Below are 20,317 nucleotides of genomic sequence, written 5' to 3' on the forward strand. Positions count from 1 at the left end.
TTTATTTATTTGAAAGAGACTGAGAGAGAGAGAGAGAGAGAGAGAGAGTGCATGAGAGGGGAGAAGATCAGAGGGAGAAGCAGACTCCCCACGGAGCTGGGATCCAGATACAGGACCGGATCTTGGGACTTCAAGATCACGACCCGAGCTGAAGGCAGTGGTTTAACCAACTGAGTCACCCAGGTACCCTGGCTTCTTTTTTAAAAAGTGACCTTGCTTAAGGCATAAAAATGAATCCCTGTGAGGAATTTAAGTATCATGATTCAAAAAACACCTAATATATTTTAATTGAACTGAAATAAACTATCACAAGTTAATAAATAATGTAAACAAATATATGTGAGTTTTAGGTAATATATAGATATATAAGATTAACATAAATATATACAGATGTGAGTATATAAGAATATATACATTTGTACATAAATGTGTATATATATGTATATACATTTTCAGCAACTGACTTTCAAATGTTGTCTCCTTTCAGCATAGGTTTGGGGAAAAAAGAGCCATCTAACACTCTTTTCTAGAATCAGAATACTTGGGTGAAATCCTGACTCTTCCATATGCTATCTGTGAAAATTTAAGAAGGGTATTACAAACCATGATCCTTGGTTCCCTCATTTATTTAATAAGGACAATATTGACTTTAGGCAAGGTTGTGGCTATCAAATTGACTCTTATTTTTTAGAATTATTTGTCCAATTTATGTAAAAAACAGATATAAAATATTACTATTTATGAGATATTGTAGAAGCTGAACAAAATCTGATTTTGCCAAGTACTGACAGTAAAAATTTTGACACCTCCAAATTGTCTGAAATGTTTCATATATTCTGGAATTCTCTGGGACGTGTTTTCCATTACCAAAACACCTAGCTACTGAGAGGGAAACCTGAGCCTTTTAAGTGCCCTGCCAGATGCTAAGAATTAATCTCATCCCATTGATTGGTATGTACCCCTTATGGTACTATTGCCCCTATGTACACAAATTCTTTGTTTGGCATGGTACCCTACATTGAGAGGAACATAAAAGCATGTGCTAAAACTCTGAGCAATGTACAGGTACTAGTAATGATCAAGAGAAATTCCCTATTTTATTGTCCAACAGGATGGAGCTCCTTCTTTTAGAGGTTCCTGCAATGGCTAAGACTAAACCAAATTCTTTTTTTTTTTTTAAGATTTATTTATTTATTTATTTGACAGAGAGAAATCACAAGTAGATGGAGAGGCAGGCAGAGAGAGAGAGAGGGAAGCAGGCTCCCTGCTGAGCAGAGAGCCCGATGCGGGCCTCGATCCCAGGACCCTGAGATCATGACCTGAGCTGAAGGCAGCGGCTTAACCCACTGAGCCACCCAGGCACCCTAAGACTAAACCAAATTCTTAATGAGAAGGAGGTAAAGTGCCACTGTTTCAAAAAGCCAACATATGCCTATACAATTCCTATGTTTTACATATTATCTTATATTTCTGCACAATTACTCTTGATGTTCACATTTGCAGGTTGACTGGGTTTTATCAATTCCTGGCACAGTTTTCTGTTTAATTATAGAGCAAGGTGTTTTCTCCTCATTCTTATTGTGTGCATTTGGGACTCAATTTTCTATTTTCAAACATTTTGTTATTTAATATACATTGTTCTGATAACAAATGGAATCAGGGTGGTATATGACTCTATAACTTTCTTCCCTACAGTGATTGCAATTTCCTAAAAGCCAGCTGTGGCCCAAGGCAGTGGATATATGGCTCTTGTATGAAAGAAAAATTGGATTCCAATGGTCAAGTTTATCATTTCTAGAACTACCTCATGGACTTTGTAGGGGACTCTCAATGGCTTCACTCTTTTGACCCAGGGTTAGACTTATGGATGCTAATAAACCAGATTATCCAGTAGCTAGAAACATTAAAAATAGAATATTCTTCAGAAATATTTTTGTTTTAATACTGAAGAAAATAGCATAAAGCCATTCATTTATTTGTTAGTTCAGAAAATTTTGAAGGAGAACCTATTTTTTTCTAAATTCTAGATAGGAATTTAAGAGAATCAAAATTCAGTGAAGATACATTTCTTGAGCAGTACTAAAAATTCCGTGTATAGACACAAGAACATTTCTCAATCTTCATGTATCCATTTTCTAGATGTGAAAAACTTTCAGCCTTACAACGGAGCACTAATCATGTCAACAAAGTGTCAACAACCTAGAAGACCTCACAGAACTCTTAATAACAAGGAGGGCCTATAATTACACACTGAATGTTTGAGTCCCCCATCCCTAAATTCATATGTTGAGACCCTAGCTCCCAGTGTGATGGTATTTGGATTGTGGGGCCTTTAGGAATTAAGTTCAGATGAGATCATGAGGTTGGGGTCTTATGATGGCATCAGTGTCTTTAATAGATGGGAGAGAGCAGACTTTTCTCTCTCTCCAGTGTGTGAGGACACTGTTAGAATGTGGCACTCTGCAAGCCAGGAAGATGGCTCTCACCAGATCTGCGGGCACCTTGGTCTTGGACTTCTTGGATGCCAGAACTTGGAGAAATAAACATCTTTCAGTTAAGCCACCCCATCTATGGCATTTCATTATGGAAGCCCAAGATGTTTAAGACACTGATATTTATGCAGTGATTTGCCATTTGAAAAGAGCTATTGCATATGCCATTCCCTTTAATCCTAACAGCAATCTGGTATGGAAAGGCATCTGAAGCCTAATTTTACAGATAAACAAAGGGTGAGCAGGATGCAGGAACTTGCCAAGGGTCCCACTGTTATCAAAGAACAGAATCAGGACTTAAACGCCATCTTCTCATTTTAGATGCACTGCTTTTAGCAACACCTTGTTCTTAAAATGAAATGGGGGAAAGACATGCTTACATGTTTGTCTTACTAACATCAAAGTAATAACTACCACTGTCATCATCATGGTCACTATCATCCCACAACTTATCAGCTACCTAGGCCTTTCTGTTGGGCCTCCAAAACTCAAAAGCTTCCTTTTCTTTTCAAAACCCGTACTTCTCATGTGGAACTGGGGTAAGAGAATAATCAACATATCCAGCAGCTATAGAAAAAATCTCAGGAGGTTATTTTTCCTTTCAACATGCACATGCATAACCAAGGGCACACACAACTGGTCTGCCATTTTTCAGAAGAGTAGCACTGACATTTGCCGGGTTGTGTGGTGGAGACAGTCAAAGCAATGCAGAGTCAAGTTTCAGGAAACTTTCCTTTGAAGGCTCAGTTAAGTCCTGTGGTAGTCATCTCTACAGGGATCCCAATCACCTTCACCTTCTGGGATTCATGATCTTTTGGAGTCCCTCATCCTCCCACCTCACTGTGTCAGAGCCAAACTGTGTGACAAATAATTTGCAGAAGGGGTAACGCTATAAATGCTAAGGCTAGGTGCAAAAAAGTTACCATGGCTTTTGCGTTGTATCCATGGTTTACTTTTGGGGGAAGCCAGACACAAAGTCACAGGGACACTCAAGCAGCCCCATGGAGAAGCTTGTGTAGAGAGGAACCAACTAGATAGTGCCACTCACAAACCATATGAGTGAGGTACACCATCTTGAAAGTGGATTCTCCAGCCCCAGTCAATTTTTTTTTTTTTAAAGATCTTATTTGTTTATATGACAGACAGAGATCACAAGTAGACAGAGAGGCAGGCAGAGAGAGAGAGAGAGAGGGAAGCAGGCTCCCTGCCGAGCAGAGAGCCTGATGCGGTACTTGATCCCAGGACTCTGAGATCATGACCTGAGCCGAAGGTAGCGGCTTAACCCACTGAGCCACCCAGGCGCCCCCCAGTCAAAATTTTGTATGACTGCAGCTCCAGTTGACCTCCGACTGCAACCTCATCAGAAATTTCAAGATGGAACCACTCAAACAAGGTGCTCACGGTTCCCTGGCAAACAGAATCTGTGAGATAGGAAATGATTATTGCTGATTTCAGGCACTCAGTTTGGGGATGATTTGTTTTGCAGTAGTATGCAACCACAAACTCCTTTTCTTGGTTAAAAGCAGAATGAGCCTAGCTCTCTCCTTTGCATGTAGAAAGGTCAAAATCTATTAATCCTTTCTGTTTACTTCATAAATGCTTCCCTTAAGGCAGTTACAACAGAATAAAGACTAGTGGCAAGCAATTTGTTATGTTGCTTCAAATTATTAATGAGAAAATTCTGGTAAAGAAAAAAAGTGGTGGATCGAAAATAATTCCTATGCTTTTACAACACCTGAGCAGAGCTGAGAAAGCCTTTTAGGAGTCATCTATGGCATATCTAACCCTTAGCTTAGCTTCATCTAAACTTAATGATATCACCAAGGAGGAATATTCTTCTCTATACCCAGAGGCACCAAAATACAATAGAATTTCAGGTCTTCAGTTGCAATGCCCCATCAGGCCATGCAATAAAAATGCTAGCCTGTGAAAAACTGGCATTTCTCCTGTGGGCACATCTTTCTGTTTTGTATTTGTCTGACCAGCGCACTTTGAGTGTGGGATTCTTTATATTGTATGTATTCACCATTATCTTTATTCTATCATACAAAAAAGCCTATTTTCATTAATTGGCTTATGTATTTAATGGGTTCATTATGTGTAGTTTTTAAAGTAGATGAGTAGAACATTTACTAATCTAAATCTTTCATCTTTAAAAGAAACATAATGAAAAAATAAGCAACTAGAAAATGCTGTTTAGGTTCATAATTGTAGATACATCATTTTAAATAAGTGTAATTTCTATTACACACCCACAGGAAAGATTAATAATTGAATATAATTATGACCACTATATGGATTTTAAATTCTGTTCAAATATATTTTGATATTAATCCTCTTTTAGAATTAAAGAATCAGATACATTAAAACAGAATTAATTCATGACAGATGTTTAGTATTACTTTAATACAACATAAGTAGAAGTCTATAAAGAAAGAAAAACATATACACTTACTTCTTAAAGGTAAATTTTTAAGTTATGATTACTCTGATAGAGCTCTGAAATTCATGAAGATGTTAAAGAACATTTCTATAATTTAATGTCTATTTCTTGGTACCCTATTAATTGCATAAAAATGAAAATTAAGAAATCATGAAATTTATATGTGAAGAAACACATGGCACTATGAACCACACTGTGATGTCTAATTTTATATGTCAAATTAGCTAGACAATGATATCTAGTTGTTTGTTTAAGCAGCAGTCTAGATGCTGCTGTAGAGGTGTTTTTTAGATGTGATTAACATTTAAATTAGTAGACTATAAGTAAAACAGATACATCTCCATAATGTTGGTAAGCCTTATCCAATCAGTTGAAGAACTTAAAAGACTGAGGTCCCCAAAAGAGGAAAGACTTTTGGCTCCAGGCTACCTTTGGACCCAAGACTGCAGTATGAACTCTTTTATGGAGTATCTATCCTTCTGGCCTTCTCTAAAAATTTCAGACTTGTAGTTCCCACAATCTCATGAGCCAGTTCTTTAAAATCTCTGTCTCTCTCTCTCTCCATATATATAAAACTAATATTATAATACAGCTAAATACATTAAATATATATATGCATGTATACATATACGTATATACAGGGTTCTCTGGGGAATGCTAACAACCTCATTCCTATTGAATAACAATAGTGGAAGAACAGATTAATATTATAATAATAGAATAATAATCATAGAAATACAGGTAGTAAAACTTTTATTTTTGTAGTGGGATTGAGCAAGAGATATTTTGCTTAACCCTTGGCATACTATCAAGGTTGACTGTACCCAAATATATATCTTGAGCTTCTTTTTTAAGAAGTTCTATTTGTAAAAATTGGTGTTTTTGACTTTATTCTTTCTGGATGGTCTACCAAAAAACAAAGTGAAATTTTATTTATTCTTTCAATAAAATAAAATTCATTTTATCTTTCAATTACCATATGGTTCTAATGAAGCCTTTCATACACCTAAGATACATTGTGTAGTCTTAGTAATCTTATTTTTCCTATATTTGTAAACATTTTGCTCTTTCATCACCAATCATACATTTTTCCTAAGTATGCTAAAAAGAGTTGTAAATGAAAGAATGATGGAATTATATAGAAGGATAATACATAGTGAAGAAGAAACCTCATCCTTTAGGTTTCTTATTACATTGTCCCAAATAGTGCATCTTTAAGAAGTATAAAAGAAGAACAAAGACAACACCTTTGGAGTCTGTTTTTAGCTTTCATCGAAGAGAGTTGAAAATGTAGAACTTTTCATTTTAGTCCCATTATGTCAAAGAGAAGAAAATTGATAGAGGAAGATGTTTATGATTATTAGACAGAATAGAAGATAAATGCAAAGAGACAGAAATCAGCATTCTAAACCCCAGTGATGACAGTGAAATTGATCATACAGGTGAAATCTTAGACTGTGAGTCTTCAGATGATAAGCAAACACAAAGATTGATGAACAAACAATATACTTTTAAGGACAGAAAGAAAATAGCACATTTTAATCTAGCTAGTTGTTCAATAGGAAGGACTTCATTACATTTTTATTGAAGAACTTGGACCATCTTACTTTGCTAAAATGATGTGGGACACTACATCATTTGTTTGTACCTCCAAATTTATTTGATACTAAGTTTTTGGGGTTCAATTCTTACTAAAATTTCTAATAAAGTTTTTTGTTAACTGTCTGTCTTACTTGTGCAAAGTATTTGAAAAATAACTGAAACATACAAAACAAAAAGCATAATGGTTCACTAGACCTGGATGGCAAATGGTCATCTATTTGTCTTGGTATACTGAAGAGTCACTCCAAAATCTGATCTACATAAACACAACCATCTGTAACTCTCAGCTGAAGGGTGTTTTTTATTCAATGTATCACTTAGAACCAGGAAGAAACTTGTGTTTTTGGACTGGTGGTACAGCAGAAGATACAGAAAACAAAATATAGAACAAAACTTACAAACTCATTCTTCAGTGTGTGTTTGTCTAAAGGCATCTTTACCTTAATTTGCCACTGGGAGACCTGATGCTAACTCCTCTTCCTACATTTCTTAAATGTAAGCCAAGTTCCAGACTATTCCCTAGGTCTACTCTTTTCATCTGGCTCTCTATCTCTTTGCAAACTCATCTACTTCATGTAACTTCCAAATCTGCTTATAAGTAACTTTGCTTCTGAAATCTCTACTCACGTTTTCTTAAGCACATTATTATTTTTTTAATATAATTTTTTATTTTTTATAAACATATATTTTTATCCCAAAGCACATTATTTTATCACCCATATTCAGCAACTTGTCCTGAATCTGTCTCTGGTTATATTACCATATTCCAAAGCACTGGATCTCAAAATCTTAAAAGGCAATCTTTCTCTTAGATTCCACACATCCAATCAATGTCCAAATCCTGTTAATTCTAGCTCCACTGGACGTCTTAATTCAGTTATTTCTTTCCACTCCACTGCCACTGCTCTAGCTTGGGCTCTCTTGCCTCCTACCTTGTCTCTTTGCTTTTACTCCCATATCTTCCACAACATACACACAGACATGCTCCCACTTCTACAAATTCATCTGTCACACCACAGCTAACTTAAGACTAATTATGTCTTCTTCTCTTATCCTTTCCTGAAATATCCTTTCCTTCCCAGCCTCCTTCTGCTTTTCAAAATCCTATTCGTGACCAGTTCAAATTGAACCTCCTTCTAAAAGCATTCTAGAACCCCTTCATTCAGATCTAATCTTCCTTCCTCTTCTTCTCTCTGAAGATTTCTTAATACTGCCCTACTGAAGTACTTAGACTGCCTTGCCCAGATAGATTTGCCTATATACCCACATTTGATTGTAAGCTCTTTTAAGACAAAGGCTGAATCTTATTTTTCCCTCTATCCCAACCATCACATCTGATATTAACAGCACAGAATAAGCATTCAAATATTTACTGAACTGAACTGAACTGAACTGAACTCTTCGGTTGCCAGTGGCATCCTGGTGAATGTAAATTCTGAGAGCTGCTTGTAGTTGTAACAGGTTGACAGCAGGTGCTAGGTGTCAAAAGCGGGAAATTTATAACATTGACTCTACTTCTTCTAAAATAAGCAGCTCTCTAATAGATAATACCTGAGAGGAAAATATTGGCTGGCATTTCATTAGCAATAGAGATTTCATAAAAACACGGAGAACAACAAAGTCTTTTTATTTCACCGTGAAGGATTTCATACATTTGGTTGCAGCAATGAATGATAGGTTGACAAAGCTGCTATAAAACTGTCAGTTACTTCAAAAATGCTGTGAGAGTATTTTAATTCTCATGCAGCAGAACATTCTCCCTTCTACAGTCCTGTGTACCAGCTCTTTAAGCAATACGATATGAACCCATTCCTTAAAATTTATACAATGTCACCAAATTTCTCAAAGAATTGCAGACTGGTTTGAAAGAGGTTGAGATGAAAAAATAATTTTAAAGGAAATAAATCTCTCTTAAGACTGGGCATTCCGTTGCAGAAGCTCCTCTCCTGGTTTAGCTTCTAAGTGGCTGTATGGTACACCCCCCCTTCCTATTCTCCCATCTCCAGCTCCTCTGTACAAAATTCATCTCACCATGATTGTATGGACCATTTAATTAGCATCCAGCACATGCGAGGTCTTCACTTTAGAAATCTCACATAACTTTATCTCCATAATCACCATACAAGTTTACGTATTATCATTATCCCCACTTCACAGATGAGGAAACTGTAGCTTAGAGAAGTGAATCCACTTGGCCAAAGTCGCCAGCTAGAAGATTACAGAGGTTCACCATCCTATACACTTCCAACATGTGGGAGAGACAATCCTATGATTCCATGACCAAATGCATAGAAGACAACAATATAAATGGGAGCAGTAAAAATTATATCCAGATTATAGCAGTGACTAGTATTTTCAGTTGTCAAATACTCACAGTTCGTTCGTTCGTTCTTTCTTTCTTTCTTTCTCTATCTCTCTTTTCTTTCATTTCTCTTCTCTTTTCTTTTTTTCCTTCCCTTCCCTTTCCTCCCTTCCTCCCTCTTTCTTTCTTTCTTTCTTTCTTTCTGTATTTTTTGACTAACCAATGCTTTTCCTTTGATGTGCCTTGGGCTTTAAAATCATATAGACTTTAGTTTAAATCCTAGTCCCTCATTTGCCATGTTACTACAATCCTAGGCACATTACTTAAGCTTGCTGAGCTTCAGTGTTTCAATCTCTAAAATGAGAAAAATAATATCTACCCTCCTAAGGTCATAGTAAATATTGAAAATAAAATAACTTACATGAATTGTCTTGCTTTTTTATAGTACCACTCATGTATTTGTTTAATTTTTTTTTTATATATGTTGTTCCGTGTGTTCTAAAGCAACCTTCTCCGTTTTCTTTTTAACTTCTCTCTTTTCATCTTTGTAGTATGAGAACCAGGCAGCGACCAAAGAGCTTATTAAATGCTTTCCCACTAAGCATTCAAACAATCCAATTAGATCATAATTAAAATGACAAGAGTTAATATTTACTTAGCTCTTACTGTGGCTTGGATCTAAGTGCACCTCCTGTATTATCTCATCTAATTCTCCCAACCTTGAGGTAGATACAAGTAATCTTATTATACAGAGGTGGTGACCAAGATCAGATAGTTTACAGAGATTAGCTGTTTGTTCAGGGTCATGAATTTACTAAGAAGGCAGCCCAGGGAGCTTGCCCTCAAAAGCTGTATGTGCTGTTGTTATAGATTTTTTTAAAATGGTAATGGTGGGGGTTATATAGCAGGAGAAGCTATAGAAGCAAGGCTATAAAATACAAATGTCAAATGAGCCATGTTCATCAATATTATTTGTGGAATAAATGAACCAATAAGAGAGATGAACTCCTTTTTTCCATATCTCCCTCACTGCTATATGAGTATTATGGTATTATGATCTGTCATAGCAATGGGCATGAAAAAGAGTTTTGCATAGTTCAGAAACCTCCCACTTAGCAATCCGAGATCCTTTCAATCTTACTTAGTTTTGCTCCCCTGACCTAGCTAGCCCTTATGCAGGAGAAAATGACCAGGAATGGCTGACATGTTCAGCAACCAAAAGATGGAAGGAAAATGAGCAGTTTGAACATCAGAAATGGCAAGGAGAATTTCTTATTTGAATGCACTTAGAATGACATTTTTCTCTCACCTAGATTATTGCAACATGAGTTCCATCAATACAATCACCTGAAAACAACAGATACTGTGGAAATCGTTTTATATGGTGAAGCATGTTGGTATTTTGCAGACCCAATTACTTGAGATTTTAGCATGGATATTACTAGTAGAGAGGAATTGCTTTGTACTGGTCTTTTCTCTTGATAGAATGCAATAAGTATATTTAGATTTCCCCCAACTGTTCGAAGTTATGAACTGGGACTTACCAAAGAAGGAAAAATGTTTCAATATAGCATTATCCTCTTACTGAATATTTTTCTTTATTTAGCTGATTCCTTCTTAAGTATTTCTAGAAGTTTCAGGGCAATAAAAAAGGACTATTGAAATCTTCAAATAAGAAAATACAATTTTATGAGCAAGTATTTTATTTCTGCTCATTCCCTGAAAGCCAAATCTATACTAAAGAAAATGCTATTTTGAACACGATTGAAACTTTATGAGTATTCAATCTCCATCCCGTTTCACAGATTTAAAATGGAGAGATAAACTGAAGCACAGCAGGGCTGCAAATGACATTGTTTAGATAAACATATCTTGTCAGAATTATCCTGGTAGTAGCATTAGAGGCTCTGGGCATATTTGGCACAAAGATTCTGGATTAGGCTCTTAATAAGCAATATAACATGTCTCAACAGACACTTGGCTTTTAAGAAATGCTTTTTTTTGACCACAGGGATTGGGATCTTTCCACTATACTACAAATATTCTTAAAGGTATTCATTCCTAAAAGACAAAAGCTTAGAGAAACAGAACTGTTCAAATTATTGGATATTAGCAGATACATAAAAATTTGTCCCCTGTCACTCAATTTAACTTTACATCATGAAAAAAAAGTCAATACAGTATCAAAAAAAAAAAAACAGATTGTAAGGGATAATGGAAAATGTTTAGACAATGTTGAATGGATAGTATAAAATAAATTAGAGTTATTTTCCTCTTAGGGAAAAAAAATAGAAGTTATTTTTCATTAGTAAAATGACAAATGACTTCCTATATAGTGTGTTCAGATTTGCATAAACATTTTTGCCAAATTTCCATATTTCTCAGGCAAGAAACAGATTACTTACCTGTGTAATGGGAATTCAGTCTTATACTGAGTAAATCATTCACTAAGACTCATTCTTTTGGACCACTATGTTGCGACCTGATGAAGAAGCCTCATCGTTCCAGCATGAGGGAGAAACATTTTACTACATCAGTTGAAAAGCTCTCTGTGTTGATCATTACAAGGAGATTTTGCTTTTGCCTTGCTGGTTATACAAATATTTTATAACTTACACAGAACTCTACAACTTGAGTGTATTCTTTCTGTCCAGATTAGTTATGGAAGAGAATGACCAGTTTCTTACCAAACTAGCTTCTCTCTTTCCCTGGCTCAACACTGGTCAATATTTTGCAGTTTCCCTTGCAATAAGATGTGGTCATGTGACAAGTTCTAGCCAACAGACTACGAACCACTTCCAGGCCTGTCTCATGATAAGTTCTAAAGAACTATGTTTATTCCTCATTTGCCCATTAAATGCATAGGACTCAGATGATCTGGACACAAAAGATGGAAGGGGCTTAAGTCCCTGAATGACTTCATAGACAGCTGCTTATTTTGGATTGCACCAGAAAAGAAGTAAACTTATACTATGGTAAGCCACCAAGACTTGGGATCTGACATATAGTGACGAGTACTACCCAACTAATATGTTAGTTAGCACATATTCAAATACATCGTTTGAGCAACAATAAAGAGTTAAAATTTCAAGATCAAGAAAAGTATTTTAATTAACAATCAGGAAAACTGAAAGAGGAATGTGTTTAGGAAGTGATTTAAAACATACATAATTTGCAGACCAAAAAAGTATTTAATCCTAGTCCTAGTGATTAAGGTCATTAAGAAAAACAATAAAACAGGATGGGACATGGTAAACATTCTAGAAGGAACACACATACTTTCAATACAGAAGGAAATATTTGTAAATTGCAAGTTCTGGTCTTTGCTTGTTTTGTAAATTTGAGCAATTTGATTAACCATTCTCAGAATGTTTCCTCATCTATAAAATGAGGGATTATGAAATGTAGCTGATATTATAAAGATTTTGTACACATGCCCACACACAAAACACAACACCTATTATCTGCTATTTAAGAGGAACTCAATGAATTCCAGCTATTATCACTATTTACCTAACACATACAAATATGACCAATAATATTTTTCATACATTAACTCTTTATATTGGTTACTTTTTCTGTTCCTTCCAATGTACTAGCTGCAAAACATTCTGCTTCCACTTCCTCAGGCTAGTGCTAATGCAAGAGAATGTAAATTATGAAGACATAGATTCTTGTTTTTTGAGGTTCAAAAGCCTAGGCCTAGAAAAAGACAAAAGATTTGGAAGCAAAAAAAAAGGTGATGAAATGATCTTTCATCCCTACTCCCTATTAGAAAAAAATTCCCTACTCTCACACTAGAAAACAATCCCTCTGTTTGTGAGAAGGGATGAGAGGGGATCTGATAGGGGGCATTAAAAAAAAATTCGTCTTGATGTGTGTCCCTGAAGGGGAGGTAGGGAGAGGGAAGGGAGGAAACCTGGGGAGATGCATGAGAGTCAGAGAGAGCAGAGGTGAGCAGGGCCTCATTCCTGAGGAGAACCTCTGAGGGAAAGAGAAGGAGAGTAGTTTCCCCCTTCTGCTTCCTCTATTCCTTTTCCTGACACTATGCACAGGTACTCTGAATCACTCTGTGTAAAGAAGAAAGGAGTAGATACAATGTCTAGGCAGAGGGGCCTTAAAGAGACTCCCAAGATTCCCACCCAGTCTAGTATGGCAGAAGGAATGGTACACTGATTTCTGTTGTTACATAATGAGGGCATCACAGTAACAGAGGGAAGTCCAGATATGAAAGTGTCACCGCAGAAGGGAATGAAAGATGGTCCAGGAAGCAACTGCCTGCTTGGACCAAGAACCAAGAATATGAGGGAGAGACTGACGTCTCCATGGCACTAGCCCAGAAAGAAGACAAGGGAGGAGCAAATGTTCTGCCACACCATGCTCACCATGCCTGCCGCTCCATGCTTTGCATCTACAGAGCCTAGATTGATGAAAAATTTCTTTCTTTTCCTTCATGGAATTATATTCAGTTATGGAAAGATAACACTATGGATTGAAAAATCTTAGTACAAGAGTTATAATTTACAATGACTTATGTAATTTAAAAAAATTTTTTTAAAGATTTTATTTATTTATTTGACAGAGAGAGATCACAAGTAGGCAGAGAGGCAGGCAGAGAGAGAGGGGGAAGCAGGCTCCCTGCCGTGCAGAGAGCCTGATGAGGGGCTCGATCCCAAGACCCTGAGACCATGACCTGAGCCGAAGGCAGAGGCTTAACCCACTGAGCCACCCATAATTTTTTTCACAATTTTATCAACTCAATGGAAGTAAATCAACTTAAGTCATTATTGAAACTTTTCAAACATCTTTCCTTAAGTTTCACATGCTTGTTCAAAGACTTACTTCGATCAGTAATAATTGTTCTAGCCTCTTGATTGCTGGTCTTGTTTTTCAAATTCTGGGCAGCGGTGATGAGTTCTTCCAATTGGGGGCGCCTCTGTTCCAAATCCTGCAGTGTCGCCTGAAGGAAAAAAAAAACAACTTAGTACTGAGGTTCTCTAGCATTGCGCATTCCTTTTATGTGATACAAAGTAAAGCGCAATTTGAAAACCAAAGCACTTTTGGAAATAAAAAAAAGATGTTATGGATATAAATCTCTAATGTGTAAGGCTTTATAGAGAACAATTCAACAAGAAATGTGCTTCATTCTTAGATACCCAAAAATATTTCAAATGAAAATCTTGATTATAGATTTACTTCACTATTTAAGAGCTTAGATGGAGGTGTTTTAGAGAACCTGGGTTTACTTACGCCAGTGTATGAGCGCCACAAGTGAGAAATGCAATTTTGAATTATGACAACGTATTTAAAAAAGATAGCTGTTTCTATTTGTAGTCTCATTTTGTGTGGTGTCAAAATTTAGATGTATACTTTAGAACCAGGAAAAGCGTGGAAGTGATTTAAGAGATGTAACTTACTTAACTTCTTTGTACCCCAGATTCCTCACCTATAAAATGAGAGGGTGATGCAGATGAACCAAGTCAGTCCTTTCCTAAAGGAAGTATTAGTATTCATACTCTGTATTACAAATGACTTTAATTTAATACTGCATTGGATAAGAGTGCCAAGAGAATAAAGCTAAGAATTATTTATTTATTTATGTATTTATTTATAGGCAATATTGTTAATTATTAAGAAATCCTTCCTTCTAGTGTCCAACTATTGTCTCTGTCACCTTACTCTCCCTCCACTAAAGGGCTCATATCCCAGTGATGTTTACAAAGAAGTTTGGCAAAAAAAAGATCTCTCCCTTTTTTTCCCCTCTAAAATGGAACACATTTTGTTTCAATTTGGGAAAATATAATGAATATTTGTTATTAGTTTATAAGTCCTACACACATTTTCTCGTTTTTATTCTCCTAATAACCACACTAGTAACTAAGCTAGAAGTCTTTATGGTTTTAAATCTGAAGCTGTTTCCACTACCTCATGAGGCCAGTGAATGTGAAGGGATGAAATGGGCTAGATGGTAATGTTCCTGAAACTTAGTTGACTACTAAGCTCTTTGACAACTGCTGATTTTCTAAAGATTTTTGGGTTGAGAAAGGCCAAGTTTTGAAGATCTTACAATGTTTCTTTCGTGAACAGGTAGGGAGACAGGCCTTGTGATTTCAGCTCAATTGCTTTAGGTAATATTAAAATAATGGCAAGAACTTATCCAAACATTACACATCTATTTTGAGCATTTTCCCCTCTCTGTGTTGAAAAATTGGAGGGGCTAACTTTTAACCAATTTTCCACATTTATAAACTGTGATTGCTCAGAAGAAAAATCCAATTTTCAGGTTTCTAACTTTTATGGTTTCTTTACACAAAAGGGTGTTTGAAATATGGAACAAATTGCCAAAGACAGCTATTGAAGTAAGTGGCATAAGTCAGTTGGAGAGTACTGAACAAATTTCAGAATGGGAATCACATAGTAGTAGATAGATGTTATGAAATAAGATATTTTCCAGGGTTAGAATGTTAAACTCTGGTCATCTGTGGCCCAGCAAGCTTAAAATGTACTCTGGAATTCCTGACTCTTAAATATTTAATACATTCAAGAGATTTTTTAAAAAATAGCTTTAACCAGAACCCTCAGATAAAGTCAAATAATTGCCTCAAATTTAACCAGGAACTCTACATAACAGAGGTAGCAAAGCACAAAAATTCATTCATTTATCCACTCATTCTTTCATTTTGTAAATCTCAAGTGCTGAGTACTGTTCTAGGCACTATGGGTGTAACTGTGGATGAATGGATTAGGTATGCTTTGTGTAATTTAAAGGCAAATTTGTGGTTTTTGATACTTGGAAATTTTTATATAACAAAGATTATCATTGTTTTCATTTGATTTTATTTTAATCCATCCTCAAACAATGAAGATATTCTTTGCTTCTCTCTTCTGGATATATTTCTCAATGTTGGCTTTACTTTACTCTTTCTTTTAGGATCACAAATTTCTTTCAGAAGTAGGTTGTAGAAGTAACCTGATCAACTTTAATTTAAATTAAACCTGACCACAATGAACAGCTTTTACTGCTGAAATTAGCAAGCATGTCAATTTAGACTTAACACAAGCCATTTTCCTCTCTAATGAATAAAATAGGTCTCAGGGTATTGTGAAACCTGTTCTCTAGTTGGGTGATTCTCTATTTCTGCTGACAGACACATGCTTTGTAAGCACCTGAGAAGATTATTAATGACATCCTTTGAAGCAGTCTCCTTAAAAACCTAAGGAGATTCATAGCTGTAATAAAACTATGCATTTCTAAAGAATTTTAAAACAAAATCGTAACTCTTTATCCCACTCTTTGGTCAATATATATAAAGGTTCATTTCTAAAAAAGACACTGTACAATAATATATATTGCTATGGGATTTATCAGACACTGATATACTCATTAAATAGTGGTTTCTCAGTAGAGCAGAATGGGAATTTTCTCCCTTGGCTTTCTTTCCAGAAATAAAGGAAGGACTTGAATATGACATACTTAAATATTTTTTGATTAAGATATTACAAAAACAGTGACTGAAAGACTTTCTTGCTAGTGAACAGAACACACACAGGCAGTGAAAACAATGATTACTTTTTTCTTTTCATTTGGTTTTCCTTTGAGTATATTCTATTTGCTATTATAATTTCTCTTACCCAAGAACTTGTTTTACAACCTCCAAACTTTTCCAATAGAATGACCTTCACCTCTATTCCACTGAGCCACCCACAGATGGGAGAATACCTTAGATCTAATCATTAAAGTACCCACCTCCAAAATACCCATCTATGAAATTGTTTTCTTTGCCCCCATCTGGTGTTCTTACCAGATGTTTCTCTCACCAGAACACTCTTTCTACTCTAATCCTTATCCTCAAATGACCTCCAGTCCTCTTTTGTTCAGCATCCTCATTCTAGCTGTAGTGGTCTCTAGTTGTTAGGCTAAACAGGTAGAATGCTATTTATGCTTATTTGTTTTTCTGATAGGAGCCCATGTATTCATTACATATATAACTTAAGTGAACAAAACTAAAACCATTACATGCTTAACAGTACCAAAGCATAATAATTGAGCATGACTACAGGATTCTATCGTTCCAAAAGAAACAAACACGAGAGCAGGAAGGAATCAATGCTATTTCTAAGGGGTCATAGGCCAGCTACTGGGCTTTACTAAAAACAGCTTACCCCATGGAGATGAGAATTCATCATGGATTCCACTAGCTGAGCAAAGATGGAAGAAAAAAAAAATCTTCAAATACAAAGTAAGTCATTAATCCTACTAAGTCCCCCCAGGGTTGAAGGAAGTGGTTATAAATAGCAATTCTATGAAAAGGGGAGTTAAACAATGAAACTATACATACTCTAAGTAGGTCATTTTAGGTTCTCAGAAAGAATTACATTTTTTTATTGCATTTGGTAAAACAGAATTCTACCTAAATAATATTCACATAGAAAACTCTACAGTTTAGTTGAATATTTAGTGTTTATATGTTTAAGAAAAGACCTTAACAACAAACTCTTTACACTTTTAATATTTTCTACAAAAATCAACAGTCTTCATATAGTTATATTTAGAACTAAAGCCTACGGTGATTTTCAGTTGCTGCCATTTTCAGGACACAAACATGACTTCAGCTTTCCTGTAATGTAAAAATGTAAACCTTTTACTCTTTTATTTACAACCTTAAAAAATTAACATCAAAGATGGGCAAGGTGGAACAGTTTATTAAACTACTTTATGGGTAGAAAAAAAAAACATTTAAGGCAGGCAAGTCCTAAATTGTAGCCATTCTAGAAAGTAAAGGAGTTTTCCCTATGAGGAAGCTATTCCTATGTCTAGCTTCCAACTGCCTCACTGAGCGCCTTCATTCTGGCTTCTTTTCTTGCATTCAGCTGCGTCTCCAAATAGATTGCCCAAATCTACTTCTCATATAATGTCTTTCTTACTTGTTGGCATTATGGGGGGACAAAACAAATTTATCTTAAGCCTCCCACATTTGAAGCCTTTCTTGTAATGGTGTACTATAAACCTATTCTACTAACAGTATGTTATTTTTAAAAAAAGATTATTTGTTTACTTGAGAGAGAAAGAGAGAGAGAGTTCTTGCACAAGCAGTTAGAGAGAGAATCTCAAGCAGACTCCCCACTGAGCACAGAGCCCGACTGGAGGCTTGATCTCATGAGATCATGACCCTGAGATCATGACCTGAGCCGAAATCAAGGCTTAGAAGCTTAACTGACTGAGCCACCCAGGCATCCAACTTTAGCATGTTATTTTAAAAATAAATTCTTTCCTGTGTTTGAAAAAGAGATTATGACGATCATTTCCAAGTCATTCTGCTATGGAAAACTTAAAGGAATGATTTATTTGTCACTTCATAAACCCCTTAATATGCAAAAATGGAAACTCCTTCCAGTGACACAAGCCAATAAGTAAATAATGTGGTCTAATTTGGGGATCTTGAAATATAATTTCAAAGTCAAGAAGAAAGAAGAATTTTAGGCTACAATTTGTTGATAATGATTTGCAAATACATTTCTAAGCTGACAGAAAGGGCTCTGATATTTTTAGCTGTTCAACATCAGATCTGTTATTCTACATTGTTCGCATTGCTTGAAACCCTATTGTTCTATAAATTTCACATGTTGACAAAGGATAATTGGGGCAGTTTTAAGACCAGTTTCTGTCATGTACATCACATTCACTTTTGATGTTATGACCCGATGAAATAAGTGACATGTTTTTTTTTTTCTCCCTCCATATATTTTAGAGGAAAGGGAAAAATGAAATCATTTTATAGTACCCATGTTTTGGGATTTTTTTTTCTGCTCCAACTTTCCATTATTCTTTTCTTGTTCTACCTCGAATAACACCATTTTGGAGGCATTCTAACTTCAGTTGGTCAAGATAAATTGTCTTCTATCTAATCGGAGTGCCCTATACAGCAAACTGAATTATAAGTGAACCAAATTAATAAAATGGAAGATAAATGACATGACATGAGAAGTGAAACAGAATTATCTGAGGGCATTGTTTGTAATATTTTGCCTGGTGTGGAACATCCTGATTTTGCATCCTAAAGATGTTGTCCAAAGCCACAGAAATGCAGATAACGAAGGCCAGTGCTAACAGGTTAAGTGGAGGACCAATCAAATGGGCAGGAAATATTTATTGGCAGGATTCTATGCACAATACATTACAGTAGGAAATGTGCTTTGCACGTGATAGAGGATGGCAAAAAAGAGCATCCTCAATGAATTCAAGGAACTTGCAATGGACTCACAATGCTGTTGGGGAGACAATCTTCAGGCCTGCCCATTTGCTTCCACACAGTTAGCCAATAAGAGAAGATGGCATGTAAATGACGAACGTTACTCTCTACAGACTCTATGCTGACAGGATTCTGAAGAATACAATTCTCATATAAGCACGCTCAGGGAAAGTGCCTTAGAAGATCAGGAACCTGAACTATCATTTGGGGGATGAACAGGACTAATAAGGACCTAATGATGGGAGGGGCAATTCCAGGGCAAGGACCGAGCTTGCACCAATAGATGGAGGCATGAACACACTAGAGTGCTTGAATGAAGAGTGTGTGAGTAGTGTAAAGAAATATGATGGCTGTGATCAAGCTGGGAAGGGAGGCAGGGGCTTAGACTACCAGATGAATGAGTAAGAACGTGATGTTTAAGGCAGTGGGAAGCAATAGAATCTTGAGAACAGAGGAGAGCCACAGTAAATGTGGCATTTTTAGAAATATTAACCTTCCACCACTGCATCCAAAGTTCTTTTGAAGAGAGGACTAGAAATCTACACTTGCAACAATCCAAGAAAACCCTCTTCCAGCCCCTCTGTTTAAATTTCCAGTCATGAAAACATGTATACCATTTTTTTAAGTGGGCCCATAGTGTGAAGCCTGATGCAGGCCTTGAGCTCATGACCCTAAGATTAAGACCTGAGCTGAGAACAAGAATCAGAGAATTAATTGACTGAGCCACCCAGTTGCCCCTACAAACCATTTCTTTTTTTTTTTTTTTTTTCCCGCACCAAACCATTTTTAAATTTACATCAATGTTTTCAAAGGATGGTTTAAATTCAGGTGAACTCTGTGGAAGTTCTCTCATCAGTTTACTCATTATGACTACCTTCCCCTTCCTACTTTAAGTCCTTGACTATATTCATTAAAGCTTCTTTAAAATCCTTGCCTGATAATATCAACACATGACTCATCTCATGGTCCTTCTCCATGGCTCTTTTCCCACTTGATTGTGGGTCATATTTTTTTCTTTACATGTTTAAGCATCTTTTAAAAAAATTAACATATAATATATTATTTGTTTCAGGGGTACAGTTCTGGGATTCACCAGTTTTACACAATTCTAGCGCTCACCACAGCACATACCCTCCCCAGTGTCCATCACCCAGACACCCCCATCCTTCCCCCACTACCCCCAGCAACCCTCAGTTTGTTTCCTGAGATTAAGAGTCTCTTATGGTTT

At 36.0% G+C, this 20,317-nt stretch overlaps 1 protein-coding gene across 7 annotated transcripts in view; it reads right to left on the reverse strand.

Moving 5' to 3' along the window:
• Nucleotides 1-20,317, reverse strand: part of DMD (dystrophin) — a 2,248,143-nt gene that overhangs the window by 592,231 nt on the left and 1,635,595 nt on the right. For all 7 annotated transcript variants that reach the window (XM_059157899.1, XM_059157902.1, XM_059157904.1 and 4 more), the window contains exon 52: nt 13,682-13,799. In XM_059157899.1, coding sequence (XP_059013882.1) covers nt 13,682-13,799 — 118 coding nt within the window. The remainder of the gene's footprint in view (nt 1-13,681; nt 13,800-20,317) is intronic.

Source organism: Mustela lutreola, chromosome X (genome assembly GCF_030435805.1).
Source record: "Mustela lutreola isolate mMusLut2 chromosome X, mMusLut2.pri, whole genome shotgun sequence".
NCBI lineage: Eukaryota > Metazoa > Chordata > Mammalia > Carnivora > Mustelidae > Mustela > Mustela lutreola.